The sequence below is a fragment of the Homalodisca vitripennis genome, chromosome 4 (assembly GCF_021130785.1).
Source record: "Homalodisca vitripennis isolate AUS2020 chromosome 4, UT_GWSS_2.1, whole genome shotgun sequence".
NCBI lineage: Eukaryota > Metazoa > Arthropoda > Insecta > Hemiptera > Cicadellidae > Homalodisca > Homalodisca vitripennis.
In genome coordinates this window covers 122,346,296-122,360,529 of record NC_060210.1, presented here as the reverse complement: position 1 = coordinate 122,360,529, position 14,234 = coordinate 122,346,296, and the positions used below count along the sequence as shown (strand labels likewise).

General features: G+C 31.3%; 1 protein-coding gene across 7 annotated transcripts in view; it reads left to right on the top strand.

Moving 5' to 3' along the window:
• LOC124360069 (dystrophin, isoforms A/C/F/G/H-like) overlaps window positions 1–14,234 on the top strand; it is a 1,186,422-nt gene that overhangs the window by 134,010 nt on the left and 1,038,178 nt on the right. For all 7 annotated transcript variants that reach the window (XM_046813341.1, XM_046813339.1, XM_046813338.1 and 4 more), the window contains 8 exons: window positions 528–679; window positions 1,455–1,598; window positions 2,320–2,463; window positions 4,370–4,511; window positions 8,303–8,398; window positions 9,586–9,762; window positions 12,681–12,788; window positions 13,290–13,452. In XM_046813341.1, the coding sequence (XP_046669297.1) occupies window positions 528–679; window positions 1,455–1,598; window positions 2,320–2,463; window positions 4,370–4,511; window positions 8,303–8,398; window positions 9,586–9,762; window positions 12,681–12,788; window positions 13,290–13,452 (1,126 nt within the window). The remainder of the gene's footprint in view (window positions 1–527; window positions 680–1,454; window positions 1,599–2,319; window positions 2,464–4,369; window positions 4,512–8,302; window positions 8,399–9,585; window positions 9,763–12,680; window positions 12,789–13,289; window positions 13,453–14,234) is intronic.

The window sequence follows — 14,234 nt, the reverse complement described above, 5'->3', positions numbered from 1 at the left end:
TTGATCATCAAATCCCTATAGTGAAATTGATTTGTTTGTAACAAAGCACTTTTCACGTATGAGAGTGTGTTGAAGCAAAGTGGTATAGATTAAAACCCAGTCTGCATGATGCTGTTTCCGTTCTTTTTGGAACTCATCAGAATGTCTACTTTATGATTATATATGATTATAACGTCTCAAAAATATAATGAGCTTTTTATTTGAAATTTTGCATGCAACCTCAGCGATGCCTATTACACAACACATGGAGTAGCGTATGCCTACCTTGTAAAGATTAGAGAACCAATTATTTGTTACTTCAATGAGTAATGGAAATGACTCATTAAGTTACTGTTACACTGTAAATCTCATTAAACTGTTACTTTTACTCTTACTAAAATGTATTGCACCGTAAAAGATGTACTAAATACCAATAAATCGAAAACAAAAACTGATCAAGAAATGTAATCTACTACTTCAATAAAGTTTTTGTTTATTAATGTTGGTTCAGAAAAACTTTTAATTTATGTATAATGTCTATTTCTCAGAATGTAAAAGAAGAGCTTGCCAAGCTGAAACCACTTGTAGAAGGTATAATGTCAGAAAGAAGAGGAAAAGAATCAGAAAATGTGAAGGGAGTGTTGGATAAACTTCAGCAGGAGTGGACACATCTCGGCCATGTTGTCACAAAGAGGCAGAGGTGAGTGTTGGTAGTCTTTGGTATTTAAGTTAAATTTACATTATAATAATTTTACTCTTTACAACAGATGTTGGAACCTTTTTTTTAGTATTTAAGTTGTATTTTAATCCTTCACATCAAAACATTCCCATTCCAATACACTGCCATGTTACTCTGAGAAGGTTTAATTTCTAATTGTATAGATTGATTACTCCATGTCTACATGTTTGATCATGGATTAGTATAAATACAACTTTTTATCGGGCATGGCATCAAACCTATGTGTTATGAATTATGACATCATTGAAAATATTTTGACGTTTATGACATTACTTTAGAGATATAAATATTTTGAGTCTCCAAGAAATGCTGAAGATTATATTGCTGTCAAAGTGAAAAGCAGTGAAACAGCAAACATCAGAGACTGATAAAGAAAACAAAACTTGTGAAGTAGGAATGACAGTTTTAAATTTCTAAAAACAAAAATACTAAATTGTTTGTACTAAATTACAGTATAAATATAAATCCAATTAGATGTTCAGTTACAGAAGGAAGCAGAACTTAAATAATAATAATAATAATCTCAGAGCATTTGCATTAATTTTGTCACATTAAGTCCAAGTCTGGCAAGAATCCACTACGCAAAGAAGTAAATGGGAAAGAGTTGATCCTCTATTGTTATGATATTTTTAGTTTCAGAGACATGTGGACAGCTGTATCATAGGCTTAGTAAAAATCATGTAATTTGTTTTGATTGAACATAACATCTAATTTAATTCATATCTGTTTATAACAGCCGATGGGTGAAGTGCCATGAAGAAAAAGAACTGTTCAACACAGAGTGCCGTCAGCTTGGTGAGTGGTTGTCAGAGATGGAATCTGCAGCCTCTCACAAAAACAAACACCAAGACATAGAGGAGCAAGCATTAATGAAAATCAGGTAATTTATTTGTGCTTAAGAACACATTGGCTGTTGTACATGTGAAACTAGAACTGGGGAAAAGAATAGTGACATCATAATGTTCTTTCTTTGAAGTTTATTTTTGACGATGGAAGGATTTTGAAGGAAATAGGAATTTTCCGAACATTTGCCATCGTTCAATGAAACAAAAAATCAGTAACACTACGTTTCGTGATCAAATTGCAGATTTCAAAACGTAGTGTCACTGATTTTTTGTTTCACTGAACGATGGCAAATGTCTGGAAAAATCCTGTTTCCTTCATCATTATGTTACAAATTTAATCACAACTGTTGTCATGTACTCGATGGGGTTTACATCGTCATGTTTGTGTTAATAATCTTAATGAAACTTCTAGGCTTCGATTGTCTTTGAATTTTCTGTCTCTAAGCTCGACACAGTGCAACATTCGTCGACTACCTTCCAAAACCAAAGCAAAACTGTATACTTTTATCATATATTTCCTTTGGGTTATATTTTATACATTTCTGTGACAAAGTGTTTTGCTCTCCATTTAAAAATAGTTATATTTGTGTAGTTCCTACGATTTTCTGATTTCAGGTTGAGGGGGCTAAAACAGCCTTAACTCCACCTCAAAAAATTAAAGACATGTTTAATTTAATTTAATTTTTAATGATTGTTTACAATGATCTGTATATTTTATTTACTTCAACTCTCACACTGTCTGAATGTTGTCAACAGACTAGTCAGGAGTGTGTGCATGGCTGGAGAAGACATTGCTGAGCGAAGTGACCGCAAGACTGCCGCAGAAGTGAAGGCCAAAGTGAATGAGCTGAAGCAACGTTGGATTAGACTTCTGATGGACACTGGAGCTTACAAAAATAAGTTAGTGATATCACTAATAATTGGCATTAAAAAAAATTTCTTTATATTCCACAATCAATTCTTACATGTCAAAACAGATGAGTTATTAGAAACCCCAGGTTTTTTTTGCTCATAATATCTTAACTTAAGATAGCAGAATATACAACATTCACTTTGAATACTTTAACTGCACTTTATATGATCATCAAATTTCAAATTGTCAAATTTACACAACAAAAAACTACCTCTAGATTTCATACCTATCTAGTTAATTACCAACTTTAAAAAGTAATTTATTACCAGTCTTTAATCTATTTTAAGTATTTTAACAAACCTATAGTGAAATTAGTGTAATATACTACACTAAAGGTAAGAACGTTACAATTTTATTTTATCTTTACTTTTAACCTTTTTATTCAAAAATAAATAGAGTTCTTCCTTAAACCAAGAAAAATATGTAATGTTTAGGAACTTTATATTAAAAGTTATTTTTTATACAGATAAATAGATAGATAATGATACAATTCTAAGAAGTTCTGTTCCTTAACAATGATATTATTTCATTAGTAGTTTGAATATAAATATTTTAATTCATTTCTAAATGTGGTATACTGCATTAAGTACTTTGCTAATTGGATTGAGCTACCTAATTATTTTCACACTAAATTTTTTGCTTAGTTAAGCATAATATAAAATATTATAATTTCAATCTACTGGAAATTTAACTTACTTACACAAATCTCCTTGTGAAATTACGAATTCAAGATTAAATACTACAGAGTCGTAACGGAAAAATCGCAATCGTGAAAATTTGTTTAGTGAATCGGACTAATCAATATTATGACACTTAACATAAGTAAATAAACTTCGCTCTTAAGAATGGAAACTGGGAAGTGTATAAATATAAGAGAACAACAGAAGAGAGACCAGTCTGACAGGTGAAGTGATTTGCGTTAATCGTCTGTCTCAGCCGCGCCACGAGGCTGTGCCGCCGGGAATGTGGCCATGTGCCAGTGTTGTGCTCAGTACATGTGGTGCGTTCTGTGGTGGCTGACTCGCTCCATCCACTCTTCTTGTGTTTTTGTTCTTGTTTTATTTTCATTTTATCTTTTGGGGTATTTCTTGTGGTGTATCTTTGTTCTCCTGTGATCTATAATCTGTTGGTATAAAACTACTCTAATGTTTTATTTTTAATTTTAATATTAGCCCTGGTGATTTAGAAATTACATACATTTAATAAAAAAATGTGTAAAAATAATTATAACGACAATTTTACTAGCCTATTTTAAATTCGTAATTGGTCTTATAACATTTATTACTGTGAAATGTTTTGTAAATATTTTTAACTGAGAAATGTTCCAGTTTGATTAAGTCATTTAAAATTGCCTTAAGGAGATATTCAATAATAATATTACACAGAAATACAACTTAACAAATTTATCCTTATACATTCTTTTATAATTTTCAAAGTTATTGATAATGAATTTAACCATTTGGAAACAATGTAAACTTTTGGCATTGGTACTGAATATATTTTTGGATAGTAAGAAATAAAATTATCTTAATTTTTATCATGGACAGTATTTGCTAGTACTTGTAAAAATAGCAAAGTTCAAGATTTTATTATTGATAAATTACTAATTTTTATTTTCATATTGATGTTACATTAGGGTTCACTAATTTTTATTAATTATGTTCATGTCATTTAGGTTTTGATTATACAGTATGATATTTTATTTATTTACTCATTGAAATGATTTTTATGACTGGAGTACTTGTACTTATTTTGTACTTGTAACAAAATATCTTGCTCCAGGGGGCATATAAAAAACATTTAAATTACATTGAGTTTTCCTTTGATTTGTCATGTAGATGTTTATTTGATATTTATTACAGCATAAAAAGAAATTTTTCTTTATCTGCCTAGAATTTTTGGAATGGAAGGCAGTCCAGTAAAGGCACAAATAGAGGTATTGGAGTCGAGGGTAGCAGAGGTGAAGTCTCTACTGGCAGACCCTGTTAACCCTTCTGACGACATGGCCTTATCTGTCAGGCTTACCAATATCAGTGTGAGTATTAAAAAAAATTTTCTTACTATTAAAAAACATTGCAAATATATACAGCTCTAGATATCCATGAAGGTGGTATGAAGCAATCCGTTATCAAGAAACCATACTGTCTATATTTTGGATAATAGTAACCATGATATTAATTGTAAAATGTCATCCCAAGATCATTTATTTAAAACAAATATGTGATAATTTATGCATAGAATGAGTGATGAACACTACAAGTGTTATTGCTATCAGATTGATCGATACTGAGGGTCAGTTATTGTTTAAGAAATTCACTAATTAGTTTTAATGTAGGTTTCAAATAACCTGAGGATTAATCGGATAGTATTGACTGATTGGCAAGTCTGATTTTCACATTTACTGAGTGTATGTGACATTCCTAAGTAAATTCGGACGTACCAGACGTACCTAGTAATGCTCATGTTGACTAGAAATGGCGTGCCAATGTAAAGACAGCATAGAATACTACAATGTAATCAAACCTAGTCCTCTAAAATCTTCCAAAATCATGCCTTTAACTAAGTATATTACAGCAGTATCCCAGAGTGCAAGCTCTGGAAGTCAGTGGTACTGTGGCCCTAATTCAGTGTCATAACTTATAATTTTGCAAAACTGGTAGGATTTATAAATAGGCAGGATGAGTTATTTATTCTTGCAGCGGTACTTTTTTTATAAATCCGTTGCTATTATTACATTTATTTATTGATGTAAAACTTTTGATAATCAAAATCTCACTACTTTATTCAAGATAATATACAATATTAAAGTAGAATGGAATTTTTGTAAAGTAGAAAAGAGAATTTTAATGTATTCTGTGAGAAATAATTACCGAAATACCGAGCGTTATGGCAGTAGTCGGTCCTTGAGCACACAAGCCATGTCACTCGGTTCGGTAATTGTGTAAATCTGTCATGCGGCTGTGTGTGGTTTTTACTTTTGCCAAAACCTAACTAGCCATTAAAGTGTTGAAACTTCATGGGTGAGTCGCCAACAACTCATTACCATCAGGCATCAACGATTTCCGTTCTCAACGACTGGTGAAAATTGTTATTATAAAACCGGTATTACTTTTGTGTGTCAACTTAAAAGGTTCTATCCAGTACAAATTAAATTAATAAAACAGTGCTCAACGGCTGTATCTGTTTATTTAATATTATAGCTGATTACTTTTGAATTAAGAGTTGTTATGTAGTAAATTAAAAAATATTAAGAAATTAAAGGTGTCTACAACAAGGAATAATGACGTGGAACATTAAAGGCCAAAAGGAGAAGCTATGGTCAGTGATTACGCATGATGAAACAAGTGTTTTGATGCTCCAATGGCCTTCATCTTCTTGTAACAATGCTTTATTGAAAACGTGCCAGAACCCACGTCTTGTAACTGCAAACGTGGGCCACAAATAACTGGCCCAACTTTTAAAATACTGAGAATCAACATGATAAGTCTGTCCATTTTATAGTCTCCCACCTCGAGTTACTTTCAAATTTGCTTGCTATTAGTCTCTTCTTGGAGAATAACACTTCTTGATAAATACACTATTTATTCTTTTGGTAGGTGTTATTTATTTTAACGTTATGTTGATTCTAACAACATATTACAGATTTATATTTTAATAAGTTGTCAAATTCTCTTCATCATTTACTGTTAGATAGACATTAAATGTCAGAAATTATGAAACAAATAATATTTTTTTGAATTTACTAAAAAGGTGATAAAATCACAAAATTTGTTTGTAACTTTTGTTTTTAAGTGAAATGTTTAGATACACAAATTATTAATTTATTATGATAATATATTAAAAAAAGAAATTATTTTTTTAATTATTATATTTTTATTACTTTATGTTATTTAATTTTTCATATTGAACTTTTTATGTTATTATTTTATTGCATTAAATAATAAATATTTATTAATACTTCTAAAAATAATTCAGTTTCTATTTTTCTATTTTCAAAATTTTGATTATTTATTGTGATGGTATATTTTGTTTTGTTATTGATAAAGTTTCTAAATAATAAGAATGAAGTTATTAGCGTTGCAGTTAACTAATTTTAAGTGGGGAAAGACCGAGTTGACAAAACGAATTATTCACTACATTTGGAACAGGAGCTAAAAATACATGAGATAGGCCAAGAGGTGAAGGATGCAGTTTTATGGGCAGTGGGTAAAAACAAGGGAATAGTAGGCCATGGTGTGGAGTAAGCTCGGAATAGACAGGTTTTATATGGTTTATAAATAATTTCTGTTTATAGTTAGGGTTCCCCTCAGTAGCCACTCTCTGCTTGTTTGTTATACAACAGAATGTTTACAACTTCCTTGTTAAAATACACACCTGTAAACAAATGTGTGTACCTTTCCACATTATTTGTACTCTTTATATTATAAAATACAAATTTTATTCTTAAATATTTATCAAGAGTGTTTATAATAGCTTTTTAAGACACAATGAATTATACTTTAGAGTAACCGTTAATTAGTCTAGCTGCACGAAGATAATGGAATACATTTCCACAAGATTGAACTTTCCAAAATAGAAACAAGATGACAAAAATAGGTCAACTGTGTCTGCTACATTCCACTCACTCTCCAGGCAGATGTGCTGCCTCTCATGTGCACATATCAGGGACGTGCATTATGCATATAACTAACGAATTTGAAGAATTGAGAATGTATTGATAACAGTTACTTCTATAATAAGTCCTGTTACATTTAAAATATGTTCAAATGACTAATTTTTGTTTGAATATACTCATTAAATTCATTAACTCTGTAAAATGGCAATTTCACCAATTATGAACCCCTATTTTGTGACATTCTACATTGTTAATAAATGCCCTGAGTTGTTTATAGGTAACGGTACTCTATTATACTATCTAATACTATAAATTTAGATAAGCTTATACAGTTTTATTGTTTTATAATTTACAGTATTACACATACACTATTGAGGCAGTATTACAGCTGAGTAAAACTGCACTTTCTTTCAGCAATAAATCAGAATCTCTTGATATTACACTCTATAAGACAGTAAAACATAGCTATGTTAATTATAACATAGTGTACAATTATACTAAAAATAACCAATAATTTTAAGCCTGGCTAAAGGAACAACCGTTTTCTCCGAGAGCATGTACCTTCCAGACCAACCCCCTTGGAGTGCTCATAATATGAAAGAATACTCATATGATTGAAGTTCTAAACTTCTGATCTCTTGTGGTAGCTTTGGTATCAAAACAAAATTTGAAATTATTTATGATTAGCTACTGTCCTCTGTAGTTTGGGGAAGGTTTAGTTATATCTTGTGCCATTTTAGTCTTACTGTTATGTACCTCTTTAAAACAAACAAAATTTTTTGAATTTTCTATCATAACATTTTATTGTGTGGCAATCAATTTATAACAAGTTGTTTTGTTTGGCATTAAGATTAAATTTTGATACTCACATTCAGCCTTGATTAACCAATTTTCTGGATTAATTGAATAGATTATAGGCAAACGATCTCTTTTTATTTCATTTATGATGTAAATAACGACTGTGTGATAAAACACAGCGCGAAAGAAAGCTTAATGAACTTCAGTTTTCTGGTCAAAACGGAATTGGGACTTAGAAAAATTTCTCTTAGTATCATGAGTTTGCAGGTGTGTTCCACACTTGTATATTATTCCGTATTAAACGAATTATCATTTTAACTGAATCACCTCAGTCCCATCAAATTTGGTTAAATGACACTGTATCATATTGTAATTTTATTATCAATTAAAATAAATTTTTTTGATTGTTACAGACAAAAGAAGAGGATTTAGCTACAAAGTTACAGGAAATATCGACTCTCAGTGGCCAGGATGAGGCAGTTGAGAAATCAATCTCTGAAACAAAAAAGGTACTAATAATATTTGCTTTAAAAATCAATGTAACTATCAATAATGATTTTATTAACCCTTCATGGACGGCTGAAAATCTGCTAAAATACATCAAGATTTTTAGGCTCAAGACAAAAAAAATGTATACAAACACCTTTTTTTGATTCATGTTGATATAAAACAGTGTGTGATAGTAAATTTGCACTAAATAATTTTTTGACAGTTTTATGGCCAAAAATATATCCTACTGCAGTGTTGTCAACTTAAAAACAAATTTCCCTTCAAAGCAATGAAGAGTTTTATTTATATTTAAATAAATTACTTATGATAAATACGGTTTAAAACATTTTTACATAAGATAAATTGGTCGGTTTTGCACTGATTTTACAGATACATCCGTAAACTGATGCTAAAACCAGAGTTTTTAATGGGTATATACGCATTTGTCTGTGAAGGGTTAAATATGAGTAGTTTACATTCTTGGGTTGGAGGTACAAACACACAATTTGGAAGAAAGAAGAAATTCATAGTACGAGTGCCAGGATTGATGATCCTGTAAAAGGACAAGACGTTTGGGTGACATGACATGGGTCCGTGGCATTGTAAGGGTTAAAATATTTCTTATCTTATTTTGTTTATGCAGGTATTAAAATGCAAGGTTTAAATTGCATTCTTATACAAGTAGATAAACTTTTGGAAGCACAAAATTGTTATGATGACAGGTAAAATGAGGATAAAATATTCTAGCATTGCTGTTGTTTCTAAGAAGCTTTTGTAATCAGGTTACAGGACAATTGAATCTAAAATACTCAGGATAGCTAAATAGTCTGGGACTTGTAACCTGGAGTGTAGTTCGAACCCAGGATCTAAGGCTTCAAATTTTACTGGTCTAGTAAATTTACAGAAAACCCAGTGGAAAAGCTATTTACAGAAAACAGTATAACGCATGGTAAGCTTTTAAATAAGATATTTAAGGTGCTTTTCTGTATTGTAAGAAATGCTTAAGATCTTTTCATGTAGCATAATGTGCATAAATGTTCTCATAACATTCTTACGCATTTAAAGTCAAATCAATACCATCTTATTTTATAGATTTGTTCATCATGTTGCACTAGAGAGTTTCTTATGTTGTACTTTTATGTTTATTTGAATTTTTAAATGGTTGTTTCCATATATACAGTCAATAATAGAAAATGTTATGTTTTAGGCCTTATCATCACTTGCAGAACATCGTGAACAAGTCACAGCTAAACTGAGTTCACTGAAGAAATTGAAAACCCAGCTGGATAATGTAACATCCTGGGTGAATGAGACATTAACTCGCATTAATATCAGCAAAGAATTGCCTCCTACGGAGAAAATCCGAATTGTCGACAACATCATGGTAGTAGTCAAACTTTTACGAATGCCTTAACAATAAGATTTTATTTAAGTTAAGTGTGGGATGATTTGTCTGTTTGCCAGATTATGTATGGAGACAAACGTTTTGCTGCAATTACCCACTGTGGCTTGTGACTGGAATAGTGTAAACATCCACTTATCTGGAGCACAAATGTTTGGTGATATACAAAAATAACAAGGTCTTCATAACATGATTTGGATTATACATTCAAGGAGCCACACAAGCAATATTACAAAGTTTATCAAAAGATCGTAATTCTGGAAAAGGCCACTCATTTGTTACATAATCCATACTGTCCACAACCATGAACAGCTGTATTTAATACAATTTGATCATTTAAAAAATTTGAAATCAGCACTCTAGTCATTGTTTTCTCTGTTTCCAAAATAAATCAGAATAATGTATACAAGTAACATTAATTGGGAAATGATAATTGCTAAAATTGGATTTGGTTACTGACACACCTGAGAATTGTCACTATGCCAGTTTGACCTTGGTGCTTAAAGCAAGTTATGGCTAATTAGACCATTTTTTCTTCAATTTTTAAACTTAAGTTTGCAATAATAATTCACCAGTTGATTTTCAAATTAATCCTTAACTCAAGATTTCAGTACATAAATGGAGCAGTTTAGTTTTGTCAAACTAACTAGTCAATTTTTTCTGTAAGCAGATTTATTGTATTGATTTGCCGTTAAATCATGATACAGTTGATACATATTTGTGAATAATCAGTGATATTACTAGCAATCAAACAGTTTCAGAGATATTATCAGCCCATCACTAATTCAGTCAGACTGTTATATGCCCATAAGACTCTTGCAGTTTTTGATCTGTGTACAATTGCAGTTTCTCATTCAGAAATGTCCACATAATTTGCTTACTCCTTGTGATAAATTAATGTACCCATAATATCATATGGACACTTCTGAGTCAGGAACAGCGAGTTTATGCAGTTTTAACACTAACCGAACAGTTGTGAGTATGCAATCTTCATAGTGTTGACACGTGACTGGGATAGTTTTACTGATTACGCCTAAAACTAATTCTTAGTAGACTTTAACAATGTATGAAACTGTTTTAGTATTAAATACCATACAGTAAAAACTTTGTGGGCATATAATAATCTGTGATCCACTAATATTAGTATTTATTCAAAAAAGTTAGATTTTTTAAATACTGTGTTTAGTTTGTGTTTTTGAATTGTATTATTGTATCTTGTATGTAAAGCACTATTAGCGTACAAGTTTTTCTTACAAAATATTTTACAAGAATTGTTTTGTAACTCTCGAAACAACATCATATTGTCGAACACATGGATTGGAAAAATGTATCAAAATATTTGTTTGGACAATAATTAAGAGCAACATACAGCTTCCAAAATATAAACAACATTAGTCATTTTTATTTAAATTAAATATTCAACCTGCAATGTTCTTACGATAACCACCGTACCCACTACACTGCACTATTGGAAATGATCCATTGCTGGATACAATGTAATATACAAAACGTGGACAATGGCATAACTGTACTCAAGCATAATAAAGCATTTTTTACAGAAACAATACATTGTAATACTCTTGTTTTGCACTTCATTTGTCAGTGTTTCATCATCACATTCTTCTTCTGACTACAAAGGGCAACATTTTCAAAATTTAGTTTGGGTTAGCTGCTAAGTGAAATAAAATTGAAGTTATAGGTCAACCGCTATTAAAGAAACCTGCGCAGAAGCAAATTTCTGAGCAGTACCGCGAAGGAGGGGCCCCCCTCCTGGAATTGGGGTGGCGAGTGGGACCAGCACCTTCTTGTATCTGTTTATCAGCTGTGTGGATCGTGTCTCGCTCTCACAGTTTTGTTTACTCTGCAGCTACTTTACCTGTTCTATAACTATATAATATTTTATTGTGTATGGGTATATAAGTGTCGAAGTCTAAGCGTAAATTATTAATTGAACAGATTAATATAGCTATAGATGCATCGAGGAAGCTTGCATTTTGTTTTGAGGTTAGCCTTGCAGTGGCAGTGGCCATTAAAGATTTGTCGTTCAATTCGAACGGGTCAGTCAAGTGAACAAGTGATCCAGATCAGAGTGTTTCAAAAGACACGTTCACCTAGAACGATTCATTCACTTTTTCCTGACAATTGAATAAGTTTGATACTTTTTCAAATGAGATATGTTATTTTTAATGATTGTTAAAACTTATAATATTATTAATAAGTTCATTTAAAAACTCTTATCCATGAAAAATAGCTTAACATAATATGGAACTAACTAAAACTATAGAGTTTATGCATTAGGTTACACTAGGTCTTCAAAATTGTTCAGTCGTTACATTCGTTCACTGCTAACCGATTAAGAATAAAACCGTAATCGTATAACTCAACAGGGGGACTAGAGCGTCTCCCCATTTGTTAGGAATAACTTCACTTATGATAAATCAAAGGCATATCAATCAACCAAGTCCAATAAGTAGGCTATTATAAGTATTAACATTTAAAATGTTTAGCAATGTATCTGGTAACTTACAATTACATTTTTAAATAAGTTTTATCAGATATATTTGCATTTACTTGATTCCTGAAATAATACATTTATTGTTATATATCTATCCATTCACTGAACGATATGCTGTTTCTTCCTCTATTCGAATACTATTTTATAGCAGATCCTTTCGTTCACTCGGTCAATAAAGATGATTGTCTATTGTTTATTGACTGTTGTGTATTGTTTTTGAACTCCAGGAATTATAACTACAACTGACAGAAATTCACAAGAATGCTATAAATCAATATCTTGTTCAGAATCAAAATATGTAATTTTTGTTATTCTAATTGGTTTACTTTATTGTTGTTTTAGTAAATTTTAATTAATAAATAAATGTCTCATTTGTTTGTTTCAGACAATGGTGTTTGATCGAGAAATTGAGGTTAAAGACGTAAAAGAAAACTTTACTAATCTTGAAAAAGAGTGCCAAGCAGTTAAGAAACCGATTCCAGCAGATTTGCAGGTATGTTCTCATTAGTTTTATTTCAAAAAGTGTAATGTTTAAATAATAAATACAAGAAATTTAACACTTTTATTAAGTTTTTATAAAAAGAACTAATCATGCTTATTTAATCACACCACTATTAATTATTGTTGTGGATTGGAATTTACTTACTAACATTTTAAAAATATATGGAATTAGGTGTGGTATATTACCCCTCTCAAATCAATGTGAAAATCTAGTAAACCATCATAGAATAACATTAACAATTTTTGGATGTATAAATACATATGCAGTGTGACATATTCTTGTGTTTGGATTTTATCATATATTGATGGGTTTATTTGTTCAAATGTTGTCCCACAAAGTATCTGAAGCAGCATCCAACTTACAGCTGGTTTTTATCATTCAAATCAACGTCAAACATACCCCGAACCTGTGTAAACTGTAATCCCTCAATGTGTTTGACATCCATATAGCAATGGATCATCCAATATGTCTAAAGTTGGTTTTTTTATCCAGGATAAAGTAACCAAACTGCTGGATGACTGGAACCAGTTGAGGAACCGTGGAGAGAGTGACAGAGAAGCGGTTGTGACCAGCAGCAAGGCTAGCACCTCGGCAGCCGAGGCAGCAGCCGCCATCAAGACTCTAACTACACCCACCAAGGCAAGCAACACTAAAGGTGAGTTCTTCGTGACTATAAACTGTAAGAAGTTGTTCATTGACAGAAAGTAATTGTGGTCTAGTAAAAATTGAACTTTGTTTGTGTCCTTGGTCAGTAATCAAGTTGTTGACTTTAATTACCATTGTGAAGCTTTCTATCAAACTGGAGGAAATTTCTGTCACAATCCAAGAGAAGAAAGATAAGTTGATGAAATAAAAAAGCCAAGACAAAAGACTTGTCTACACTATGAAATCCACACTAGTAGTTCTCATTTATAACTTGATTTTTAATTTTTCTCTTAAGACTAAATCTTGATAATGTTAATATTCTTTGAACAGTAATGTCATCACGCTGCAAGATATGTCACCATGATAACAACACAAGTGTTGCCTTTTTATATTTATCTTAAGACATCATGAACATATAAATCACAATCTACTTGTTTTTGTTATTGAACTACTATCCCTCAGTGAGTTTTAGAAACAAATGGCTGTAGTTCTCGTCATATGTGCCAAAAGGTGTTCAGTGAGTAATGCGTATCACTACTGGGCTGGGCCAGCTAGCTTCCGCCAAATGCTAGACTGTGTCCTGCCTTCACTGTGATCACTCTCAGTTCAGGTGTTTCATGATTTTTTTTTTTTATGGTGTAGGCCTATACAACATAAATGTATAATTTTTTGTATAATTGAGTTTTTTCTATTTTTCCTATTGGTTACCACTAAAATTTGGGGTTTTCAAAAGTTTGTTTTATATAAAACAAGTGGTTAATCCTACAAGTGTGAATACCGCGCTATACGGGG